General features: G+C 57.7%; 1 protein-coding gene across 1 annotated transcript in view; it reads right to left on the minus strand.

The window, feature by feature from the left end:
* Positions 1-809: 809 nt before the first annotated feature.
* HIP1 (huntingtin interacting protein 1) overlaps positions 810-25,318 on the minus strand; it is a 44,003-nt gene continuing 19,494 nt past the window's right edge. Inside the window, exons 2-31 of the mRNA XM_059487166.1 lie at positions 15,779-15,842; positions 15,126-15,268; positions 14,508-14,564; positions 13,986-14,066; positions 13,245-13,321; positions 13,026-13,087; positions 11,665-11,805; positions 11,233-11,290; positions 10,368-10,443; positions 9,781-9,912; positions 9,073-9,170; positions 8,845-8,917; positions 8,371-8,554; positions 8,186-8,274; positions 7,978-8,094; positions 7,789-7,890; positions 6,899-7,093; positions 6,635-6,782; positions 6,457-6,543; positions 6,243-6,350; positions 5,674-5,810; positions 5,457-5,567; positions 5,265-5,323; positions 5,063-5,156; positions 4,620-4,720; positions 4,402-4,507; positions 4,142-4,265; positions 3,617-3,678; positions 2,989-3,100; positions 810-2,675 (exon numbers count right to left, since the gene is read on the minus strand). Coding sequence (XP_059343149.1) covers positions 2,665-2,675; positions 2,989-3,100; positions 3,617-3,678; positions 4,142-4,265; positions 4,402-4,507; positions 4,620-4,720; positions 5,063-5,156; positions 5,265-5,323; positions 5,457-5,567; positions 5,674-5,810; positions 6,243-6,350; positions 6,457-6,543; positions 6,635-6,782; positions 6,899-7,093; positions 7,789-7,890; positions 7,978-8,094; positions 8,186-8,274; positions 8,371-8,554; positions 8,845-8,917; positions 9,073-9,170; positions 9,781-9,912; positions 10,368-10,443; positions 11,233-11,290; positions 11,665-11,805; positions 13,026-13,087; positions 13,245-13,321; positions 13,986-14,066; positions 14,508-14,564; positions 15,126-15,268; positions 15,779-15,842 — 3,009 coding nt within the window. The 3' untranslated portion in view covers positions 810-2,664. The remainder of the gene's footprint in view (positions 2,676-2,988; positions 3,101-3,616; positions 3,679-4,141; positions 4,266-4,401; positions 4,508-4,619; positions 4,721-5,062; positions 5,157-5,264; positions 5,324-5,456; positions 5,568-5,673; positions 5,811-6,242; positions 6,351-6,456; positions 6,544-6,634; positions 6,783-6,898; positions 7,094-7,788; positions 7,891-7,977; positions 8,095-8,185; positions 8,275-8,370; positions 8,555-8,844; positions 8,918-9,072; positions 9,171-9,780; positions 9,913-10,367; positions 10,444-11,232; positions 11,291-11,664; positions 11,806-13,025; positions 13,088-13,244; positions 13,322-13,985; positions 14,067-14,507; positions 14,565-15,125; positions 15,269-15,778; positions 15,843-25,318) is intronic.

The following is a 25,318-nucleotide window of genomic DNA, read 5'->3' on the forward strand; positions in this document are numbered from 1 at the left end:
CACCCTGTGCCCTACAACCCCCCTATACCATTCCAGCCTCTGTGTCCCGCTGTCCCAGTCCCTGTCATATGTCGCCAGTCCCGATCTGACTTTGTGTCCCACGTACAGGAACCCAGCGGCAGGCACATTCCTGCCTCTCCCCAGTCACCACCGTGCCCAGCCTGTCCCCTTGTTCCGACTGAAGGGTGCCATTGCCACCATCCTGCTCTGGGGACAGGGCTGGGAACTGTGGGAAATCCTCTCTGGCTGTCTGAGCCCTTGGGCTCCTCTGGAGACACGGCTATCCCTGCGGATAACCCGCCCCACTGCCAGGCAGGGACACCCGCAGGGAAAATGATCGGGACAGTGGCTGCTGGCACAGGGCTTTCTCATCCCAGGGGTCGAGGTGGCCCTGGCAAGGCTAGAGGAGACTGGGTGCCACCCAGGTGGGTTAACCATGCTTAGGAGGGGACATTCCTCTGAGATTCCTGTCTGTGGACTACGTGGGCTACCTGGCTCTGCTGGGGTGACAGGGTGATCTGCATGGCCTCCCCACTACAGCATCATCCTCCCAGGAAGGGAGGACAAAGCCACCCACGCTCCTCGGGGCTGAGCTGGGACCACATCCTGCTACACCCCAGCTAAAAGAGGTGACATGCAGGCTGGCTGTGGGGACACGCAGGTGTGGGACAGCGGGGGCAAAGGCAGGAGGTCATCACCAGAACAACACCTGGGTCACCTCGACACCAAGTGATTTTGGGGGCCACTGAGCACACTGATGAGGGCAGAGCCCACAACCCCCTTGTGACACAGGTCCCCTGTGTCCCCCCTTCAAGTTGCGGGGCTGGGCTGAAGGCTTTATTGAAAAATCCAAAACAAACAACATGGTCATTATCATACAATGAAAACCCGAATCGACCTGCCCTGCAGTGGGGGGGCACCCCCACTGTCCCCATCACCAGCTGCCATCACTGGGGACACTGCAGGGACCCTCTGCCCACGCCTGGCTGAGATACAAAAGGGACAAGCTGATTAGGCCGAGAGCAGTGCCGCTGTCCCCAAGCCCCCACTGCCACCGTGACCCCCATGCCGCTCCCGGGCCCCAAGGCCTGAGGTAGTTGGGCGTGCAGGCGAGACTCCCCCAAAAATGCGGGGAGGGTTTTGGGGCTCCCTGTGTCCTGCAGGAACGGGATGGTTGGTATTGCATCCAAGGGGGGCCAGCACAGGCTGAGGATGGGGAAGCAGCAGAAGCCCAGGTCCCTCTGGCACACGGAGCAGGTGCTCTGGCAGCAGGGCTGGGGGCACACAGGAACAGTGGCTCCCTGCACGCTGGATGGCTGCGTGGAGGGGTGGCAGCTCTGAGGCCATGGCAGTGGCAGGTCCCACTGCTCCAGGTGCCAGCTGGGTGCTGGCGGGGGGCCTTGCTGGGAAAGCACACAGTGACAACTCAGCCTCTTCACAAAGGGAGAAAGGCCAAATCCCGTCCTCAGCACCTCGAGTGGAGGGACACTGGCCCCAGCAGGGGCACCAGCAGGACTGTGGGGGATGGGGACATTGCTGCATGGTCTGACCTCACTGTCTCCACTGCAGCGAGATGAGCTGGGGGGCCCAGAGGTGGCTGATGCCCCCTGCCCTCTGAGCCCCCTGCTCAAGGCACAAAGGTTCCCTGGCTGGTGCCAGCTCCATGGCCACCCCTGCCCACAGCCACACTGGCCCTGGTCCCCCTGCACCCAAGAGGGTGGCGATGACACCAGGATGGCACCAAAGTGAGCAGGGACAGGGAGCTGCTTACTCTGGCTTTGGGATGCTCTGGTTTTGGGGCACCCTGGCTTCCCCCCAGACCTTCTGTGCTGCTGCCCTAGAGTCACCCCCCCCGTCCCCAGGAACTAGTGGCTTGTGTGGTGGCACTGTGGTGGCCCCAAAGCCACACCCAGCACCTTGCGGAGGGTTTATTGCTGGCATGAACACAGTGAACTGTCAGGGCAGAGCAGCCCAGCTCAGGGGGATCTGGGAGGCCTTTTGGGGACCTGGAATGAGGGACAGGAGCTCATAGCAGCATCCCTCCTGCTGCTGCCCCCTTTCCTAGCTGTTCCTAGCACCCTGTGTTACCAGCCAGGGTATCCCATGGGAACACCACCTCTCAGCCTGCAGTGGCCAAAGGCACTCAGTGTCCCGCTGAGGGGGAGCACACTTAGCACCAAGCCCAGCAGCACCCCAAAGGCTGCCCCCCACCTGGTGGCACCCCCGGGGCTGTCAGCATGCTCATTCCCAGGGCGGAGGGACATTCATGTCGAGCCAGGGGCTGGATTAAGGCTGGAAAAGCAGCTAGAGGCAAGAGAAGCCTGACCGCTCTCGCTCAGCCAGAGAAGACTCTAGGAGTTCCCAGAATCTGTGCAAAAACAAAACTAAAGGGTTAAAGACCCCCGCGTGGACACCTCCCCCCACCCCAGCACTCCAATAAATGCAGGTGCGCTTCGCGCCCGCGCCCCAGCCCTGGGGTCTCGCTGGCGGCTCGGCTCTGCTTCTGGAGGCGGCTCCTGGGGGGACACAGGGGATGTGTGCTTCAGGGGGGGCTTCTGCACCACTTCCTTGGGGTTCTTCTCAACAGACTGCACCAAGTGGGGTCCCAGGGGTGTCCCCCACAGGGTTCCAGGTGTCCCCTGTGGGCTGCTTCTACCACTGGTGCTAATCTGCAGCTATAAGTGGGAAGACAGGGTCAGAGGGTGCACTGTCCACTGGCATCCCTCTGCCCCATCCCTCTGGGACCACAAGGCTGCTCTAGTAGCACCTGAACCCCCTGCCTGAGGATGATGTAGATCCCACATGATGGGGTTTTTCCCGTGGAGAGACCCCATAGGACTTGCCCACTATGTGTGCCAACTATCCCCAGGCTTGTGGGGGATGCAGCAAAACCTTCTCATTGCCATGGATGGCAAGCAGGGCTTCTCCATCCTGCCCCACCTTTTCCAGGAGCAGCTGCCCAGCAGGAGCAGGGCTGGCACCACTCACCATCCTCCTCCCAGCCCTCCGCCACGCCAGCCAGCTCGTAGTGCTTCTTGCGCAGCTCCCCCAGCTTCTGCCGCTCCTTCTGCAGCTGGTTCTCCAGCTCCAGCACCCGCACCTGGGGACATGGCCAGGACATGCCCACCCCAGCACAGAGCTGGGCCAAGCACTACTCTTTCACACCTGTTATGCCCCCAACATCAAGCCCAAAGACCACAGAGGCGCATCCCACGAGTGTTCCAATGACGAGTGGACCTGGGGAGGGGATGGAGCTCAGGTGGACACTGCTTGTGCAGACAAGTGAAGGCACAACAATCTGTGTGGGCATCCCAGGCAGGGGAATTCCCCAGAGCTGCCCCATGCCAGGCAGAGGTGTGTGCTGTGGGCAGTACACTGGCGGCAGGGGTGGCCACGGGCTGCTATGTCACGATGGGAACAGCATCGGGGAAGGATTGAGGACGAAGAGCATGTGACTCCTGGGCAACCCATCTGTTGCCTTCACATTTTGGGCTTTGCCTTTGCTTGTGCTACCTGGGGGCAGCTGGGCATGGTGATCGCAAATTTGATGCCCCACCTCAGGCAGCCCAAGAGAGACTTGACCGGCTGTGTTTCTCAAAACATGGGAATCCCCTACCTGTGAGTCCATCTCCTGACGCTTTATCTGGGTGAGTGTCATGCTGGAGAAGTCCATGCTATCTGTGGAGAAAGACACCACCAGCCCCCCTCAAGCTTTGCTCCCCCAGTCAGACTCCCCAGCAGCTCCCATGCTGCTGGCAGGGTCTGGTACCATGGGATATGCAGGGAGGGTGTGATGAGCAGCCATGGGCAGAGACCACAGGGGCACAGCCAACCAAGAGTGGTGAGTGCCAAGAGGAGAGGTTTTGGGGCAGGTTTGTGCTCCAAGCACTAGGACCAGAGAAAACAGTCTCAAGAGGAGGATAAAAAGGAAAATTTCTTCATGAAAAGGGCTGTTCAGCACTGGTAGAGGCTGCCCAGGGTATAGTGGAGTCACAATTCCTGGAGAGATTTAAAAACCATGTAGATGTGGCACTTGGGGACATGGTTAGTGGTGGGGGAACAGGTAAACTCAATTGTCTTAGAGAGCTTCTCCAACCTTAGTGATTGCATGACTCTAAGATCCCTGCAGCCCAACACTTACCTTTCTCCTCCACTTGAGACCTCCCAGCTTTGGTGGAGGCCACCACACTGGCCGTGGCCTGGTTGACACCCCGGGAGGCTTGCTGGAGCTTGCAGAGGTTGGCGCTGTCTTTGTCTGCCTTCACCTAGCAGGACGGTGAGGAGGGCGTCACACCCCGCCAGGCGAGCAGACCAGCCCCAGGATTTGGGGTGACCACATGGTGCCCCAGCTACAGGTAAGAGAAGCCTGAACCATGGGAAGGGCAGCAGCCTTGCTCCTACCTTGGAGGCTGCCACCAGCTGAGCAGTGCTGGCCGCGATCTCGCGGGAACAGACCATCAGCTCCTCGAATGTCCCCTTGCCTTGCACTACCAGGTCAGCAGCATCACTGCGGGACAGCAAAGAGGAGCTGGAGCATCATCCTGCCACCCGTGTCCCCTCCCTGTGATGATGGTAGGACTCTGCCATCCTCTCCCTGCTCTGGTGACAGTGGCACTTACACCATGACAGTGGCACCCCAGCCCACTGCCTTGGAAGCAGAGATGAGACCCTCGGTCCAGCGTGAATTCTTGGCATAGAACTCCTTGGGGGATGCTGCACCCTGCCGTTGGTAAAGGCACAATTAGTTACTTATCACCCCCAAACCCCTGCTCTGGGGGGGAAAAAGGAGGAGGTCAGGGTGTCATTCAGGTTGTGTGTGGGAGGTGGGGACACACTGAACTTGGGGGCTGTGGGGTCCCCTGTGTGGGACGGGAGATCAGGGATCACCACGACACCCTGGGAACCATAACTAGGGTGAGTGCCCCTGGGGTCAGCAAGGAGCTACTGGCAGCTGGTGGGGAAGTCCCAGCAGGACAACGGTTTGAGCAGCATGTCCCAACAAGTGCATGATGACCCCCAGCTGGACAAGCACCCCCTTGCCCCCACCCCTGTCCCAGCTCACCCGTCCGCTCTCCACGATCTCTCTCTGGAGATCCTTGGAGGCCAGGACCAGGACACGGATGGCCTGCATGAGGCCTGTGCAGGAGCCCAGAATCCTGTGAGACAAACGTCACTGAGTGCCCTCTGTGGAGCAGCGGCCCTGCCTGCAGCATCTGTCCCCATCCTGCCTGCCTGGCTCGTCCAGTGCTCTGATCATCACTCACCTCTCATTAACTTCCAGTTGGACCCCAGTGTCACCAGCCCGTGCCTTGCTCAGCATCTCCTGGTTGAGGGGAGAGAGGCTGTACTGAGCCCAGTACAGCCTCTCTCCCTGTGTCTCCCTGGCCTCTACAGTAGCCCCAGCAGGCCCCCAGCATCGTGCCTGCGGGCACCTCTCTGCTTGTGGTGACCCTCACCTCAATACGGGCAGATGCGACTTCGATGGCCGCGGCCGTCGCTGCCATCTCCTTGTCCACTAGGTCACCCAGCTCCTCCTGCTTGACGTCCAGACCTCTGGGACGCAGCTCCTGGGGACAAGATGGGATGAAAGAGACCATCCAGGAGCACCACAGTCCCTCTGGCGGTGCCTGCCAGGGCCTGATCCCATCCCACTAGCCCTCCTGGGCCACCCACCTCCCCAATGGCGCTGATCTGGCCCAGGTAGGCTGTCACCAGGTTGCAGTCAGCACTTGCGACCTTCCCTGGGTCTTGCAGGGCGCTGAGGTAGCTCACAGTCTCACTGCCACACTGCTTGCACAGCTCCAGCAGACCTGCATAGGCAGCATGGGGGGCTGAAGGGGCCACATGTTGGGGGAAGATGTCTGGTTCCTACCCTAGACAGCATCCTGCCTGTGCTGGCCTCTGCCTGCCCTGGTTTCTGCCCACTTCAGCACCCTACTTGCCCCAGCATCCTGCTCACCTTATCCCAGCATCCTGCCATGACCCCTGCACACCCTGACCTCTGCTCACCCCAGTGTCCTCTTTGCCCTGGCGCCTTCCCACCTTGACATCTGCTCACCCCAGCCCCCTGCTCACACTGATCTCCTGCCCATCTTGGTCCCGGCCCACTGAGTCCCCTGCCCACCCCAGCCCTTGCCCACCCTGACCCCTACCCACCCACCATGTTCACCCTGATCCCCTGCCCATTCTGACCCCTGCTCAGGGGTCATCACCCCCAACCCCTGGCCTGGGGCAGCACTCACGGTCAGCAGGCTCCACAGGGGCCACATGGGAGGTCGCACTGCCCTGCAGGAGGGTGTTGCTGACCAGGTGGGCGAAGTGTGCCAGGTGGGGCAGCAGGGAGCCCACGGCTGCGGCAGGACAGTGGGCACAGGCCTCAGCCCCCATTGCGCTGGCCACCCGCCCCGTGTGGCAGGGCTGTCCCCGTGCCCAGTGCCCGGGGCTGCCACCTCTCACCTGCGCCATCCAAAAGGTACTTGCTGTGTGCGTCCCACAGCCGCTCTGCGCACTCGGAGGCTGCCAGCGTCTGGGACAGGAGGCAATCTGCAGACAGACAGGAGGCAGGGCTCAGCTAGGACCACAGGGAGCAGGCAGCCTGTGATAACACCAGATTTGGGAGCAGCAGGGGCATCACCTGCTGAGCCGGTGCAGCTGATATGAGCAGGATCCTCCATGCGAGCCAGGGCGTCCTGCACCATGCACTCGGCCTGGCGCGCGGTGCTCTGCAGCAGGGACAGCCGCTCCTCGGCCAGGCGCTGCTGCAGCGCCCGCTCTGTGCTCTCCTGCTGGGCCAGAGCCGAGCTCAGAGCCCTTGCTGGGCCACCGGGCACTCCCTGCACCTGGCCCACCCAAACCCCTCTGGTCTGCCCAGAAGGGATTGGCAGGACCCTTGTGGTACCTTGTCTCTCAGCTGGGTCTGCAGCATCTCCAGCTCTGTCCTGCTGCTCTCCTGCTCGTGGGTGAGCGTGTCCCGCAGCTGCTGCAGCTCAGCCTGCAGAGCTGCCATCTTGTCCCTGTGCTGCTCTGCTGCTTGGCTCAGCCTGTCCCTATCCTGCTCCAGGCTGGCAATCCGAGTGTTCTGCTCTGCTCCTGCCTGGTGGGGCATGAAACAGCAGTTGGGGCTGTGCTGAGGACGAACCCTCCAGTTTGGGGACCCATTCTTCATCCAGGCTTGGGCCACCCCAACTGTCCCTGCTGGGTGCACCATGGCCTGCACAAGCACAGCTCCCTACACTGAGCAGCACTGATGATCTTATCTGGTGAAAACCGAGGCTCCTGGGAAGCTTTTTCACTTTTATCAGTGAAAATGCATTTTTATCACAATTGTCACCATCCTGATGGAGGAGTGGATGCAGGGTGCTGCCTCTGCCCCATCTCCATCCTGCTGCCGAGTCTGCCCACCTCATAGTTGGGTGACTGCAATTTCCTGCCAGCTTCTGCCTCCTACAAAAAGCCCAGGCACCCCTGCTGTCTTCCACAGCTCTGTGGGCATGGGTTACCCTCTGGCACATCTTGCAGTGTGATGCTACACTGCTACCTGGGCTTACAGCAGAGACAGAGCTGCTGACTGACCCTGTTCTTCCAGGCATTTTTATTCCATGATCCCTGCTGCTGGAGCCCATTACTCCACATACTACCACACTCCGGAGCGTGAAACTCCCCTATGTGACATCAAACCTGCTCAGATGTGGCAAAGATGATGACAGGGAGCTAGTTTTCAAGCCAGTGGTGGGTATCACCTCTCAAATGGTAAAGGCCTAGCTACCCAGCCCAGAAGGGTGCTCTCACCTGTGTGCTGGACTCCAGCGTACCCTGGAGGACCTGCAACTCTTGTCTGCTGGCTGCCAGCTCTCGCTTCAGTGTCTCCAGCACCTCTGCCTGCTCTTGAGACTGCAGCAAGGGGAGAGGTTGGCGGCACTGGTGCCTCATGGGGAGCCCCTGCTCATTCCTGGTGTGTCCCCCACCATCCCTACTCACCTTCCTCTGTGCCTGCTCGCTCACTCGCTGGAAGGAGTCCTCCAGCTCCTTCTTCTCCCGCTCCACATCCCCCTGGGCCTGCCTGGCCACTGTAATCTGCTTGGTCACCTCCGCATTCTGGCAACAGCAGAGAATGAGCCGAGCAGCCGCCGGTATCAGAGGGCACGGCTGGGAGAGGGGGTGCTGGGGGGCGGTTTGGGGAGCCCACCTTGCGCAGCAGGTCAGCGTGGTTCTGCACCAGCTCGCTGTACTTCTCCTTCAGTTTGCTGTACCGCTGCTCGTTGGCCTGTGCCCGTCCTGCCATGCACACAGGGACACAGAGCTGAGCACCTGAGACCCCCCTTGCCCGGGGCTCAGCCCCACCTCACACCAGTGCTGGCACTCCCTGCTCACTCTCAATTTCTGTCAGGCTCCGCTGAGCCTTCTCTGTGTCCTCCCGCTGCTTCTTCAGCTCCTCCAGCTCTGCACGCAGGAACTCACTCTCGTCCTGTGCCTGCTGCTTCAGGTGCTGCTGCTCAGCCAGCTCAGCCTCCAACTCGCTGGCACGGCCACGCAGCTGCACTGCACCCCGTGCGCTCTGCGGGGACAGGTGGGGGCTGATGGTGCTGTTCAGTGCTTGCCAGGACTATTCAATGCCCACTGGTACCATCCAATGCCCACCAGTGCTGGCCAGCAGCCCCCCCCATGGGTATCACCCTGCCGGCCCCCAAGTGCAACTGGGCAAAGCACAAGGATGCTAGGCAGTGGGCCTGAGCCCACCCCCCCGACAGGGATGCAGCCCCCTGGCACACCTGGGGACCCCCTGTACAGGGGAAGCCACTGGGAAGAGGGCAGGACAGAGATCTGGTCACTGTCTTATTCACGCACCTCAGCCTTGAAGTTCTCCAGCTCCTCCTTCAGGGCTGTGATCTCCCCATAAAGCTGCTCAATTAGCCGGTCCCTAGGAAGGAGAGACATGGGATACACTCTCAGTGCCTCGGGGACACAGCCTGGGAGGGGAGGTGTCCCCTGTGTCACCATGGCTGCGATGCCATCCCAGACAGAGAGCTCCTGGTACCATCTTGGCCATTCTGCAGCATCGCCAGGATTGCTTACTTGTCATCCTTGTTCATCCCGTTCTGGCTGTTAAAGTTGAAGGGGTCACAGCTGAAGGAGCTGCCAAAGATGTCATCAAACTTGTTGTCAAACAGACTCTGTGGGAAAAGCAGGACAGACCTAGAGTGACCCCACTACCATGCGGGAGTCCTTGTCCCTCTATGTCCCCAGTGTCACTGCCAAGCCAGCCTATGAGCTGCCTGGACACCGGGGCTGGCTCCCCCTGCTTCCAGGACACCGAATGTGACAAACTTGATGAACATGGGCCATCTGTGGTCCATCCCCACTTAACTGCTGGAGAGAGAAGATCCCCAAAGCCATGTCACTGCATGCTCCTTCCTATCCCCACTCAATGCCTGAGGACAACCCTTGGTGGAGAGAAGGGTGAAGACCTAAAGGTCTCCATGGCAATGCTTGAAGACAAATCTCTCCTTTCTCACTGGAGGGCACCACACCACTGAGCAGCACTGGGAGAATTCAGGCTAGTTCAGCCCCAGCAGCACCCAGACAGGACATTCAGCATCCAGATGGGATAAGCAGCACTCAGATGGGACATCCAGCACCCAGACAGTCACCCAGCACCAACCCATCTCTCTCTAGTGACACTCCCCAGCTCCCAAGGCCATCCCCACTGTCTCAGCCCTCACCGCTGCATGGATTTAGAGAAACACCCCCGGCTCAGAGGCAGAGAGCCCCCAGCATCCTCACCTGCGAGGCTGCATCCATCTCCACCAGGTCTGTGATGGGCTCGCTGTCCGGCGAGGATGCCTCGGTGGGGATCACCACCACAGGGCTGATGTGCTCTGACAGTGCAGAGGCACGCAGGAAATTGGGAGGGTTCTGGGGAGGGAGTGGAGCAGGGCTAAGGTAGAAAGACTGGCACTGCTGCTGGACTGAAGGCACAGTTGGTTAAAATCCTGCCCTGGAGCCGAGCTGGCCATGCCTTGACCCATGAGAATGGAGCCAGAACCCACAGGGATAGAGTCAGGATGTCCAGGAATAGAATCAGAACTCATAAGGATGGAACCAGGACCCACAGGGATGGAAGCAGGACCCGCAGAGTTGGATTTCAGCGAGGGCTATGGATCAGTGAGAGAGGGGATCCCAGCTTCCAGTCAGAGGGCAGCTACATCCAGTTGGATGCCAGCCAGTGAGGGATAAAAGAATCCTCAAGGCCCAGGAGTCCCACACTGCCACCAGACCTAAGAAGCTGGGAAAGGCAGCAATAGGCTTTTCTGGGCCTTTTGCCAGTGCTGCCCCTGGGCACAGGGAACATGGGGACTGCAGGGTCTCACCTCTGGCAGCTGCGGGATCTGAATCAGCCGCTTGAAGTACTGCAGGTTGCTGGAGCGGTAGAAAAGGTCCTTGAGCCTGCAAGGAGCAGGGAATGGTTAGAGATGGTTCTTGTTCAACCTGGACAACTTCTTGCCTGCCTCCGGGGGGGTCACCCAGCCACTGCAGTGCTCTAGAAGGGAATGTGATTTGCGCTGCCACCAAACTCAGGGCAGGTCCTGGAAGTCCTCCTGCTGTTGGAGGTTTATCTCATAAATCCCAGGCCTGATGGGCAGGGAGAAAGACCAGAAACTTGAGCGACCTGGTCTAGTGGAATGTGTCCCTGCCCATGGCAGGGGGTAGTACCTGATGACCTTCAAAAGTGCCTTCCAACCTAAACTACTTCCTACCTACTCGAAGTTATCAGGAGCAAGGGGGCTTCTTGCCTGGAGCCAACACCCTCACCTTCAGTTCTTGCAGGAGCACCCTCCCCAGAAGCAGGGTACCTCCCTCCAGTTTTGGGGAGGAGGGACAGTGGCCAGCCACACCACTCCTAGCTCCCATCTCTCCCAGTCACCTGAGCATCCCAGTCAGGATCTTGGCACTGTTGATCCCTGTCCCAAGGTTAGTCTCTGTGTGGTCAGAGCATAGTCAGCACTGCTATCTGCTCTTTGAGTTTGTGACCTTGAATCAAGCTGTCTCTCAGCACAATGATAACCTCCCCTGGCACCATGACATCCCCTCCCTGCTCTTGGTGGCCAGTTTTTGTTTTGGTTACTCTAAATAATCATGTACCAGAGACCACATCAAGTCCCTGCTCACCCATTTTTGACCTCAGTGCCTTGGGAGCACTCCCAGAGCACCAATGCTCTGGGTCTGGGCACTTACTTTCGGAACTGCTCCAGGAAGCGATCCCGGTGGCCCTGCAGTGTATCTGCTGGCAGACCTAGAAGAAGCAGAAAGCACAAATGTCAGCGGGTGTCTTCATGGATCAGGGAACAACCCATCAGCACAGCCACATGGAGACAGCTCTTTCCCAGAGATGGCCACCCTCCCTTGGGGGTCCGACTACTGCACACAGCGTCCTGCTGCAGGAGGGGACCACACCCCACACTTCTCAGGGCAGAGAGAAGTGTGGGCTGGTGGCTGCCATAATTCCAGATCCTGAAGGATATGGCTTTTGCCATGGTGACTCCCTTCATCCCCCAAAAGAGGTGGGGAAAGAGGTGGTGGCAAACAGCCCAGGCTGAGCAGAGTGGTGGACCCAGTGCCTCCCTGTGTGTCCCCCCCGTCAAAGGCAGTGGTGCTGGGGACACTCACAGGAGTGGAGCTTGAAGAGCAGCTTGACAGTGTAGTCATAGAGGTGGCTGCAGTCCAGGATCACCTGGATGAGCGGGGCCAGACGGCACTGCCCTGCTGCTGTCACTGACACTGAGCGTGACATGTCCAGAGAGCTGAACACTGCAGGGAAGGAGTGCAGCATCAGACCCAGCAGCAGCAGCACCCCAGGGTGCCACACTGTGTCTGTCAAATCCACAGATGTCATCCAGAGCAAGACACCCGCTGGCCCTTAGGGACACAGCCTGCCGCCCTGCAGTTTGTGAGCTCAGTGGGAGGCAAAATTCCCACCCAGGTCTCCCACCCAGGCCTGGGAACACTCCAGCCTGGCACCATAGGCCTCCAACCAGGACTGAGCCCCAGCCATGTCCCTGGGCAGAGCTGACACGTGAGCCTGTGCTCTGCCTGTCACTGTTGTCCCACTGGCCACTGGAGTGTACTGGGTGTGCCAGATGGAAGATGCTCCAAAACCAGCTTGGAGCAGCTGAAGACCATCTCATTCCAACACCTTCCACTAGACCAGGGTGCTCTAAACTCTATCCAACCCGGCCTTGAACTCTTCCAGGGATAGGGCAGCCATAGCTTCCCCAGACAACCTGTGCCAGGGTCTCGCCATCCTCACAGCCAAGAACTTCTTCCCAATTTCCCGCCTAACCCTGCCCTCTGTCAGTGGGAAGCCATTCCCCCTTGTCCTGTCACTCCATCCCTTGTCTGAAGTCCCTTTGCAGTGCTCTTGGAGCCCCTTTAGGCACTGGAAGAAGCTCTAAGGTCTGTCTGGACCCTTCTGTTCTCCAGCTGGACACCCCCAGCTCTCCCAGCCTGTCTCCAGAGCAGAAGGGCTCCAGCCCTCAGAGCATCTCAGTGGCCTCCTCTGGACTTGCTCCAGTAGCCCCATGTCCTTCCTGTGCTGGGACACCAGGGCTAGAGGCAGCTCTGCAGGTGGGATGTTACTTAAGTGGGGCAGAGGGGCAGAATCGCCCCCTCACCTGCTGCCCATGCTGGGGGATCAGCCCAGGGCGTGGGGGGTTTTAGAGCACACATGGCTGGGGCATGTTGAACTCCTCATCCTCCAGCACCCCCACGTCTTTCCCAGCAGGGCTGCTCTCCATCCCTCCATCCTTCAGCCTGGATTGATACCAGGGGTTGCCCTGACCCAGGTGCAGCACCTTCCACTTTGCCTTTAACCATAATTCAGGTGAAGTGCCCATAGAAGAGCTGAGCTGTGATGGCCTCAGCCACCATCCCCGGTCAGAGCCTCATCCAGCTCGGATCAGCTCCACCAAGGGGCTGGACTCCAGCAGATCTCTCACTCCACCATGTCTCAGAGTAATGGAGGCCTTTACCTGTCTGGAAGAGGTTCAGCTCACACTCCAGGTAGTCAAACATCTCCACCGTCAGCTGAAAACTAGGAAACAGGGTTGAGGATGGTTGGGGACTGTCTCCAAGGACACCCATGAGGAAGGGTCCTGTCCCTGCTTGGTCATGCTGCTGGTGGGGTTGGGCAGATCGTGCCACCCACCTGCACCCACTCCCTCCCAGACCTTGCCCTGCCCTGCACTCACAAGTTATTGACATCATTCTCCCCAGCCTCATCAAGCTGCCGGTCAGACATCTGCAGGTTTCCAGGGAATCGGGGATTCTGTGGGGAAAACAGAGTCATGAAAGGGTTCCAGAAAATCTCCTGGTCTGGCCACAGCTCTGGGAGCACCAGGGCTGTGATCCTGCAGCCTCAAAGTCAGCTCGTGGATGAGCCCGGGGAGAGATGTGGGGGAAAAGGGAGGTAGCACAGGGTCTCTGAACCCTGGGTGACCACAGCATCCCTAACCCACAGCATCTGTTCTCTTCCCAGCAAGAAAAGCTGATTCTCCCTGGGCTGAGAAACCTGCCTAGCAGGGAGCAGATAGGGCTGCCAGCAGAGAACTGGACAGGATGGAGTGATATCTGCCCCAGGGGGTACCTGCCCTGGCCTTTTGGGGAAGGTCACATCACACTTCCAAAGCAGGGTGATGGGCACAGAAAACACCTCTTTCCAGCAGCTTTCCATCTAGGATAGCTGAGGAAGAATGGAGTTGTGTGTGTCTCCTACTACTTGTAATCCACCAACTCCCAGCCCAGCCCAAGGAGCCCTGGGCCACCAGGAATCCTGCCACCCCTGAAGCATTGGTCCTTGGGCCATTTTTGATGGCCACTGGCAGATTTGGGAATATTTCATGGAGGCAGCAGGATATCAATGCTGGTACCTTGCTGTCACCCCAGTGCCCACCCCTTGCTACAGCCTTGGGGACAGGGACAGGGAGGCTTACCTTGATGTGAAATTCCATCTTGGTTCTCAGAAGTTTGAGGTAGATGCTGCAGAGCTGACCGTAGCCCTCGCTCAGGTGGCCCTGTGGGAACCCCAAAAAGCTGCTGAGATCTAGGGCAGGCTGTGAAAAAGCCTTCTGCTGCAGAATAACTGACCCCTCCCTTATCTCCCCAAAACCACAGCCAAACCCTCCTCACTATCACCTGGATCCAGACTGGCTGAACTGAAGGGATTTGGTCAGACCTTCTCATCACCTTCTCTGCATGTTTCAATGCTTCATTTCACTGTCAGAGCTGAGTTTTTATTGGGTTTTGCCATAAAACAGGAAGGAGGCATTTGATTTTGGTGGAAGGGAACACAGAATGCAACTGAAACCCAGCCCAGGTAGGTGATAACAGCCACAGGTCAGCCATGGCTGTGCTCTGCTTCCTGGGAGAGGGAATCCCCCAAGCCCACACCCTCCCAGCCTGGCCACAGCACTGCCAGGGTCTCCCCGCCATGGCTGGCAGGTTTGGTCACCTACCCACATCCTGCTCATGTCACTCAGCTCATTCTTGTATCGCACAGAGTCTTTCAGGACCTGGGGGAATGATGGTGACAGTCAGTAGGCAGAGCACCAGGACACAGTGTTCCATCCTTGGAACCAGGAACTGGGTGATAAATGGGAGGTCTTGATGCATTCCCAACCCTTTACTGCTGCCACCAGCCCCGGGTGCCTCCAGCTCCCCAAGGAGGATCCTTGCTGACGGCTCCTGTGCACACGCCATTGCAGGTGCTGAGCAGCTTCCTCTGGCACTGGCACTGCAGATGGCACTGGGGTTTGAGGCACTCTGGGTTTTGGTCAGGGAGGGCTCTGGCACCCAGGACTGACCTGCAGGAGGGCACTGACCCTTTGGGAGAGCTCCAGCACTGATGTACCCATAGGATTTACCCACAGGAGGGCATCAACCCTCCAGGAGGGCTCCAGCTCCAGCCCTGCTCAGGACTGACCCCTGGGAGCCCAATGACCCTCTGGGAGGACTCCAGTCCCCACCCCAGGACAGACCCCCCAGACGGACCCTGACCCTCCAGCACCTCCCATCAGCCGGTGCAGCCCTGCAGGGGAAAGGATTTGGCCCCAGGCTGAGCTGTGGGCACTCACATTGGAATGTCCATCCCGGAGGAGCTTGTGGAAGACATGGCAGAACTTCCAGCAGAGCACGGCGTTGCCGGACAGCGGCAGCCGGTTCACCACTGACCAGAAGGTCTGCGCTCCCTTCTCGTGGTGCGTGCCCAGGATGCACGGTGCCGGTGGTCAAGGAAGCACTCCTCTGCCCTTTGCCGATGGAGAATGGCCACCCAAAGACAGCTGCAGCCAGAGTGGCCAGGCCACCACAGGGAGCTAATGATGACAGGCATTCGCTGTCCCCAAAGCGGCACAAGCCACCCTCTTCCTGCCACCAGCCCTGCTCTGGGAGCACCATGGCATGTGCAAGGCTGGGGCTGTGCCTCTGCTGAGCCTTCCCAGCTGGGGATCCACTTTTGGTGGCAGCCTACTGTGGGCACCTTCCCCTCCTGCCTCCTCCTGGGACGGCAGTGCTGGGAGCACCAGCCTGGGACCTACCAACATTCAAAGGCTGTGACAGCAGTAGCAGGGATCCCGTGCCATGCTGGAAAAATATCCAATATTGTTAATAGCCCTCAGCCTCCCAGTGCCCTGGGCACCTCTCCCCACACACCCTCTTGATGCTGCCCCTTTTCCAGGCAGCCCCAGCCTCACTCCCACAGTCCCATGGCCAGCTTTGAGAAGGATATTCCTGGCATGTTTCTCCTTGACAGCCACTTCCTGTGCATTAATGGCCTTATTGATGCTGACGGTCTGCAAGAGAGAAGTGATGGGGGGGTGAGAAGGAAAAGGTTGAGGCTCCCTCATGGTCCCCCCTTTGCTCACTGAGACCCTCCAGTTCTGCAGTGGCTGGGTTCCATCCAGGTCCCCAATCCCTGCTTGTGCCAGATGGATGCTGACCTTTCCCAGATGCCTTTCTGGGATGCAGTTGGCATCCACCAGGTTCAGCTGCTGCCAGGACTCATTTACTCAGGATAATAATGAAGCAATTAAAGCAGTGCCCACAAAGAACCCTCTGCTGCCCTCAAAGTGGTGAGACAGGCAGAGAGAGGACAAATTCCTCCCCTGCCTTTGGATCGTGGGCAGCAGCTGGCAGCTCCTACCCCACTTCTGGGGTGCTCAATGGGGAGGACAATTTGGGGGGGCACAAAAAATTGGGCAGTAGGATGGCAAGACCACTGCCAGGGCTGCCTGGCAAAGGTCCAGGCTACTCCATGGATTAGAGGGACAGGAGTGAAACCCACAGGCAGCACTTGCCATGCAGGTGTTGAGGACCTTGGGGAGTCCACGCTGAGGAGCCTTGGCACAGCCAGCCACCATTTATCCTATGGAATGCAGTGGCAGCAACTGGAACAATTTTCCAGGCAGGATTTCTCACTCTACCCCATTTCTGATCCTTCATGGGGACACAAAGATGCCAGCTCAGGTTCATCCTCTCCCCAGGCTCCAACATCACCAAGTGCTTCCTTGGCACTTGCTCCAATGAACATCCCGCTGCCAAAGGAAGGAACCGCCTGGCTCAGCACTGCCAGAAGCAGCTCATTACTGATATAAACCAATTAAAGTTGTGAGATTCATTTCAGTGCCTTTCTCACTACAATCATTGCTGCAACCCTGCTTCCTGGTCCTCTCCTGGTGGCCCCACGTGGCTTCATCTATATGGACTCCAGTGAGTCTGTGCTGAGCAGGGCTGGAGGGGCCCACAGGAGCCCGAAATGTGGTGGAATACAGCCCAAATCCCCCAGGAAGTCCCTCTGCCACCAAAGCATGTGCCAGCTGGAGCAGGAATGATGACAGCCTGAGACAGACGAGACCCCACCCACAGCTGCAACCCAGCCCTGCACCCCAGCCCAGAGCCAAGCACCCCCTCAGCTGAAACTGTGTCAGAAACTGCAGGGATGTCACTGCTCTGTGGGGTTTGCAGCCCTATCCCTACTGGCTCTGGGTGGTGACTGTGGAGGTGACCAGTAAGGACCATGGAGGTGACAGAGGAGGTCACCAGCAAGATGCAGGTGTCAGGGGACCCAAATTCTTGTCAGGAAAGCCATAAAATTAAATTCAGCATTAAAAAAATGCCAGTCTGGATGACCATGTCCTAGAGGCCTAGAGCAGGATGCCTGCATCCCAACATCCATCTGGGACATGTGTCATGGACCCAGCTCCAGGGGCAGCTTGTCCTCATTCAAAATCCCAGTCTTCAGCCCCAAAACCTCCAAGACTGTCAGGACAGCTGTGATGAACCAGCCGGCACAGCGACAAGTGCCAGGATAAATGCACATTCCACCTCAGAATGGAGTCCTGGCCCACAAGGAACAAGCCAAATGCAAAGCCAGAGCTGGGGAGCAGAAGCTCATAGCCAGAAGTGGGATGCAGGCCCCACTTTCCCAAAGCTGCTCCTACTGTCCTTGAACGACCAGAACAGGGGTGGTCTCTGGAGGGAAGCTTTGCTGCATCCCTGGAAAAGCTAGAAATGGAGCTCCCAGTTGAACTGCTCTTTAGTGTCAGCTTTTGTCCAAAGGAAGGACACTTTTTTCTAACTAAGGAAGCCCCAGTGACCTCCAAGAGTGAGAGGACACAGTGGGAGGTGATGGGGGCTGGCAGCCCCTGGTTCCAGGCAGGGACCAGCTGGAGCTTCCATCCCCAAGTTCCTCAACTCCATTTGAAGCACACACATCCATCTGGAAGGCAGAAAGGTTTCCGAGGAAAAGCTGCGTTTCACTTTCTGGGTGTAGTTGTGGACAGCCCACTTTCACACTGCATCCCCAGGAGTGCAGGGCGGGGGTCCCATCCCCAGAGCCACCTGGGGTCTGCCCAAATTGCCATAATCAGCATCTCTGGCAGCGCCCACATCAGCAAACTGGGGGAGCACAGAGCAGTAGCGGGAGACCAAGGCTAGAATTGTCACCTCTGGGGGACAAGTGGGGTCAGGGAGGGTGATCTGGCTGTAAAATTGGGTCAGAGCAGAGGGAAATTCGGGGCTGCCTGGACAGCAAGCCCAGACCCCTTCCCCACAGAGGGTCTTTCATCCTGACTCAGAGATGCCGCTCCCCACCACCATCCCACACCTGCAGCTGATGGAATTTTAATTTAATTATGAGCTTCCAACCTATGGAGGTGACTTCTGACCCAGCAGGACACATTTGGGCAGCACGGCCAGCCCTGCTCCAGTTTTGTGAACAGGGCAGGGGACATGGGGCAGCCCCACACCTCACCCTGCTGCTGGGACAGGAAACCCTGGAGTTTCCTCCTGTGCAACGGGCCAGGCAGGAAGCAGGAGGAGAGTGCAGAGGGGTCTATTGCAGACGGAGATGTGTGAGTGTGACACTGTCATCTGGTCAGCCCTGAGGAGCCACAGGGCCAGGACTGGGCTCAGTGGGGCAGGATGTGGGGCAAGGCTGTGCACGGGGCTCTGCCAGGCTGGGGAGTGGCTCCATGGGTGCTGCAAGGGCTGGGAAGGCTGCAATGGAATGCTGCAAGCACTGTTAGCTTTCCAAGCGTCACTAGAGCAGGGTGAGGAAAGCCCACCGACGTGAGCATGGAAAGGCATAGGCCATTTGGGAGAGGAGCAGTCTGGGACTATCTATCCCCAAGCAATGACATCTTTCCAATAGTCTTTTCCTCCCTCTGCAACATCAAGGGGATTCCCAGAAACCTGTGGAAGGTCTGCTGCCTGACAGGCCACCATATGGCTTGACAGGCCACCACAGCTTTGTCCCACAGGAATTCCCAACCCCTGATCTGGGACAGACCTTCTCACACAGAGATGCCACAGCAGGGCAGAGCCATCAACAGCTCCGCACGAGGGTGACCCATGGACCAGCTCTCATGTCACCTCTCCAGGCATGTATCTGCAGGCTGCAGACACAGAAGCCCAAAACTCCATGGAGGAAGAGGGTCGGGATGACAGAGGCTTTCTGAGCCCTGACACGCACTTCCCTCTGCCACACACACCCTCACTCCCCGCCAGCTCTTCCCAGATTGCCCTCTGAATGCAAAATTTCCCATTTGAAGGCAAAGAGCCAAGCTTGGCTCAGGAGCAGCACAACGCCTTCCTGCTTCTTTCATTTCCAGAAGGAAACGAGTGTTGATTAAAGAATCCAGAGCTACTGCAAATTATTTGGACAAACTGAGTAAGTCGCAGTGCAAATCCTCTTAGTAATGCTCCCTCATTTCTTCTTAATTCCTTTCTATAAATGGAGAGCCGGGATGGAGCCTGCCTCTGGAAAACTGCTCACAAGCCCTGCAGTCACAGGAGCTTCAGAGAAGGGAGCGAGCAGGAAGACCTGACTACAACAAGCCTGGAAGAAAAATCCATAGGCTTAATCAAAATGCAAATCCCAGTAAAGCAAAGCTTAGCTCAGGCTCTGGAGGGTGTACAGAACATGAGAGCCAGGCAAGCTCTTCCAAGGGCACATCTTAAGCTGTGCCAAGGGAAATCTAAGTTGGATATTAGGAAAAAGTTTTGCACAGAAAGAGTGATAAAGTTCTGGAGTGGCTGCCCGGGGAGGTGGTGGAGTCCCCATCCCTGGCTGTGTTTAACAAAGCCTGGATGTGGCACTGGGTGCCAGGATTTAGTTGAGGTGTTGGGGCTGGGTTGGACTCGATGATCTTGAAGGTCTCTTCCAACTTAGTCATTCCGTGAATCTCTTTAAACATCACCCAAGCAATAGTTTTGTCCAGCAAAATCCTGGAAAAAAGCCAGCTGGGTAACACCTGGGGTAGACAATGCTCCACTGAGGACTGGCAAGAGCTCCTGGGGACAGCTGGGGTGGCTGCGGTCCCCCCGTGCTGGGCACCTGCGGCCTGAAGCAGCAGCAGGAGCAGGAAACAAGCCTGGTTTTGTGCCTGAGAGCAGCTGGAGGGAAAGGGAGGCAGGAAGGCAGGAAAGCAATGCTGGCAGGCCTGGCTGGCCACATGGGATGTAAAACCCAGGGATCTATTTCTATGTATTGGACAGTATTGGAATACTTCTTCCACTGGAGGCTCTTCCAGAGTATTCCAACTGCCTTTCCACTCAGTCCCATAGGCTTCTCGAGAGCAGGGAGTCAGGAGATGTGAAAAATACCTTCCCACCACTTAATCCAGGCTATTTGGCTGCATCTGCTGCTGAATCCATGAGTGTGGAAAGCAAGTGCTCCTCTCCTGGCTGGCTACATCGTGGAGCTGCTCTGGGGATGAAGCTCTTTGTCCAGGCTGTGTGAGCATATTCCAGAATACGCTGCTGTTCTCCTTACCTCCTGCTCCCTCCAGGTGAGAACAGCTCCCAAAATGACACAAGCCTCAGATTTTGCAATGCTGATGCCATAAAATCAACTCTTTTCCTCAAACCAACAACATATTTCAGTGACAGAGACCCCAAAACCTCACCGCATCCACTGGGGTCACTCCCAGTGGTGGTAGCTCCAGATGTCCCTCTCCAGGAGATGCTGATGCCACCAGCCCAGATGCCAGCAGGAGAAGGATGAAGGTATCCAGAGACAGCCCTGAACCCCAAGTGATACCAGTGCAGGTGTCTGGGGTCACCTTGTCCCACAGTCTGCACATGGAGCACCCCAAAACAGAGTCACCTGAAGATGGCAACAAACCCCATGAGCCACGCTGGAATCCAATGCATCGCCACAATGCTCTTCTTGCAGAGACCTTGCTCTGGCATTGCTGCCTCCAGCTCTGCTCTCTCCCCTGAGGCCAGGAGGATGATGACTTCAGATCAATGACACCACCAGCCCCTCCAGCACTCAGCAATGCCTGATAAAGGAGTGTTATGGAGCTCTTCCAGCACAGGTGGGGTTGCCTGGGAAAAAAACACCTAGGCCAGGAAACAGTGGTGGTGTGAGGTTCAGAGGTCTCTGACCACAAGCAGACATGCAAGGCATGAAGCTGATGCCCAGCTTCTAGCATGCCTTTGCCTTGAGGGCTGTAGTGCTGCTATCCCAGCAGCAAAACCAAAATAAATTTGTAGGATGCCCATTATGTCCATTTGGAACGTGCCTGGACAGCCCACTCCACCAGCTCCCAGTTCCTCCTGAGGGCAGCAGAGGTTGGGATCCACAGGAGGATGCACCCATGAGCTGTGTGCAAGCACTTGACCCACCATTGGCTCTTCCAGAGCCTCCAGTGAAAATTCCAAGTTCCACACCATCAGGAGGGATGGGGTAGGATGAAACAGTGTGATCCCACAGCTCCTCCACCTTGGAGGCAAAGGAAAGAAGGGAACAGCCAGCCAACCAATCTGTGGCGGATCCCAAGAGCCCCAGTGAGACACTCGATGCCAGCAGGGGAGAGCTGGAATGATCACAGGGAGAGTTTGGCTCCCAGAAACGAGAGTTTACCACAGTGATCACATCACTGCCCACCACAAGGAACCAGCACCTGGAGTGCTGGGCAACTAGCTTCCTCCAGCCTTAAATAACTTATGTAGTTTAATTACTTGGACATGGAATTTTAAAATCCAGTTAGGGGAACGTGGACTTTTCTTTTACACAGATAAACCCTAGGGGGGAAAATGATGGTAAGAAGAAATTTTGGGGAGAATAGCTGACAAAAAGCAAGGCTACAAAATCCAGATCTCAGAGGGAACAGCTGGGGAAGCTGACACTGTAAAGTTCAGAGCCCAGGCTGCCTGGCACTTCCAGAGCACAACCAGAGCCCATCACAGGGGGCTGGATCTGAGGAGAGGCAGAAATCCAGGGGGACCCCCAGGATCCCCATCCCTCCATTACAACATGCACATTTGCTCATTACTCTTCTCACTTAATTACTGCTCAGGGCAGTCAATCCGTGCCCAGCTGGCTCAGCTGCAGCCAGAGCCTTTCCCATGAGCTGCCCCAATAGCCAGGCTTTTAATTTTAAAAGGGGATTTTATGCAAGGATAATCTCTTCCAGCAGTGGTCATTTCTGTCTGGGGAGGGAGTGTGGCCATGTCTGACAGGGTCAGTCCAGGAAGGTCTACCACCACCTTCAAAAATTCCTGAAACATTCCCAGTCATGCTGACCAGAGTCTTCTGCTTCCCAGCAGATGCAAATATTTAGGCATTTTTTGGAACAGGAAGAGATAAAGGAGCGAGGATGAAGGATTTGGGTAGCAGATACAAGGATGTCATCCAGATATGCATTTTTATGATCAACTACCACCCAGGACCCACCTTTCTTGAGAAGCATCACCCCAGCAGGAACACAGCAGCTCTTATTGTCCTAGCAGGATATTCTGAAATTAAGCTCAGATCTAGTGTTGGTGGAAATTGTTCCTTGCAATGCTTCTGGGTGAGCAGCAGCTCCCAGGAGCAGAATGGGGCATCCCTCTCCTGTTATCCCCCCAGGATGTCTGGATCTTGCAAGGGTGCCAAGAGCAGCCATGAGCACGCGGACCCAGTGCTGCATCTGAGGGACATGCTGAAGCACTGGGAAAAGCCAAATCCCTCTTCCCAGGAGAGCAGCACAGGGGTGAACATGCTCCCTGTAGGAGCAGTCCCTAAAAACCCACTTCTTGCCCCAAATTTGTTTTCATTCCTTCTGCCAGGGTGAGGGACATTCCCCATGGGCCAGAGGAGCTGTGACACTGGGCACAGGGACACAGATGCATGGAGATACAGGTGTGTGGGGACACAGGTGCTCGTGGGGCCATGGCAACATGGATGCATGGGGAGTGCTGGCAGGGACACAGATGTATGGGGACACGAACGCTCGTGGGGACACATGCATGGGGACACCAACACTAGTGGGGACACGAACGCTCGTGGGGACACATGCAGGGGGACACCAACACTAGTGGGGACACGAACGCTCGTGGGGACGCGGGTGTTCGTGGCACGGCCTGAGCCTGGCCGAGCCGGGGACTGGGGAAGACGCCTCACACGGACGTGCGGGAGCGAGCCCAGCCCGGCCGCAGCCGCACGGGAGACTCCGCATCCCCACGGATTCGAGTCCCCCACACCCGCTGGCGGGTCCCGCTGCCACACGAACCATCCCCGCTCCCCGTGATGCTCCTCCGGGAACCGCCGGTACCGAGGGTAAAGAACTTCCCCGGGAAGGAGCTTCCCTGGATGCGAACCCTGATTCCAGGAATGAGCCCGGGAGGGGCGCGAGGGTCCCGGGGGGCGGCCGCGGCCCGGCACTTACCACCTTGCCCAGCTCCATGGCGGGGGCTCGGGGCGGGCTCAGCGCGGCGCGGCGGCGGCGCCCATGGCGGCGGCCCCGCGGGGCGGCGGCGCTCGAAGCTTCTGCCGGGCAGCGGCGGCGGCGGAGCGGGCGGGGCGGGGGCGCGCTCCCGCGAGGGGCGGCACGGCCGAGGCGGGGGCGCGGCCGCGGCGCTCGGCCGGAATAACAAAGGAGAGCTCGGGGGGCGGCACGCTCGGGGGCGTCCCGCAGCACCGCCCGCCCACCCCGGGGCAGCGGCAGAGCGCAGGAGAGGATGATGGCCACAGGGCTCGCGGGTGGGGAGCTTCGCATCTCCTCGGCGCGGCCGCCCTACTGCTAGATGCACGACCCCCACCCGAAGCCCTGCCCCACTGCCAGATCTGCTGCCCCACCCCTGGCCTCCTGCCCCATCCCCTGCCCCGCTGCCCGACCCCTCTCTTACTCCCTGTCAGACTCCCTACCCCGTTGCCTGCCCCCTCATCCATTCCCTGTCCTGCTCCATCCCCTGCCCCATCTCTGTGCCTGGGGGTGAGGCTACACCGGTGGGTCTGTCTGGCAGCTCCGCAGAGTTCCCTTGTTCCAGAGCCTATTTGGCTGCTAGCATCTTGTTTCCAACAACCAGAGCAATTAAACCAGCGTAGTAATAAGCCCCTGGCCAGAGTCAGTCCCTCGGCAGGCAGGAACAGCTCGTTGACCACCATGACCACCCCACCAGGGGACAGGAAAGCGTCCAGGCAGGAGGATTTTGGTTTATCCCAGCTCCCCCCTGTGCTCAAGGAATATTTTCTGATGGGAAGGCACAAAAGAAACCGAAACCATTCTTCTGTCACTCAGTGAATTTCCTAAAAGCAACCCCAAAGCACTGCCAGGGCCCTTGGCTTGCCGATGGAGGAGATGCTTCAGGGCCCGAAGAACAAAGTGCTGCTGTGGGGCCAGCCCGACCAAAAACTAATCCAACACACTAATCCCTCGGGATTACTGCAGTCTAGTCACAGCTCAGCCACTTACCCTGGGATGATGGTTTGGCCTCTCTTAATGAGATAATAGGATCCCACATCCCCAAGCAGACAGAGCCCTGCCACCCCTGCACTCTCCCAACACCCAGCTCCACAACCACCCAGTTCATCCCAGTGTTGGGGGAGCTTTTAGGGTGAAATCCAGGTCATGTTTTCATCAGGTGGTTGTTAAAGGCATGTGAGATCCCTGGGATGGACAGATGGATGGAACACTGCTTGTCTCGGAGCACACAGCTCACAGGTTTTTTGCTGGACTAAATGTGTTTTGCTAGAGCAGATGGTTTCAAGCAGCAGCCAAGTTCTTTTGGGAGCAGAGTCTGGATGCTGCTCTGAGCCTGGGAACGAGCCTGGATCAGTGCTCTGCAATCAGGGCAGGCACCTGCCCCTGTGAGCGGTACCTGCTCCTGTCACAGGTGCCATCATGGGCCCGGCTTTGTGCCCTTCCCCAGTGAAGCCCCACAGCGAGTGACTCTCAGCTGTGTTCTCAACATGAAAAGTGAGAGCTTGGATCCTCACTAGCAGCCCACCTCCCAGCATAGTGTTCCCCCAGCTTAAACGGATCGTGGAATTAATTGATTTCCCCTTAGCTGGGTTTAGCACCGCTCTGAACTCAGTGCCACGACCCCTGCTGCCTGCTGCCCCAGGATATGCTGGAGGGCAGTCCAGAATTTCCAGGGCACCATCTCCAAAGTCACCAAGAAGCCAAGCCACAGCTTCCAGAGGCCACAGTGCTGCAATTAGCACTTGGTCATTAAGTATTAATGGCTCATTTGCATGAAGAGACCTTAAGGCAGGTATGCAAAGAGCACAGCCAAAACCAAAGAGGATCTAGACTAAACCCAGTCCCCCCCACATGCACAGGATAGATGGGGCTTTCTCTACAATGCCACCTGCATGAAAAATAGCCTCTGAAATAATAAGTAGGATACATCCAGTTTTTCATAGCTACTAGTGACATGCTGTAATGCCACTGGAACCTGGTTGCAACCAGACTGCCCACCCCCCACTCACAGGCTTTGTGCTCCCAGCATTCCTGCTCAATCCTCCAAATTAAAATCAGCTGATCATCATTAACCTTCC

The sequence above is a fragment of the Ammospiza nelsoni genome, chromosome 21, assembly GCF_027579445.1.
Source record: "Ammospiza nelsoni isolate bAmmNel1 chromosome 21, bAmmNel1.pri, whole genome shotgun sequence".
In the NCBI taxonomy this organism is placed as follows: domain Eukaryota; kingdom Metazoa; phylum Chordata; class Aves; order Passeriformes; family Passerellidae; genus Ammospiza; species Ammospiza nelsoni.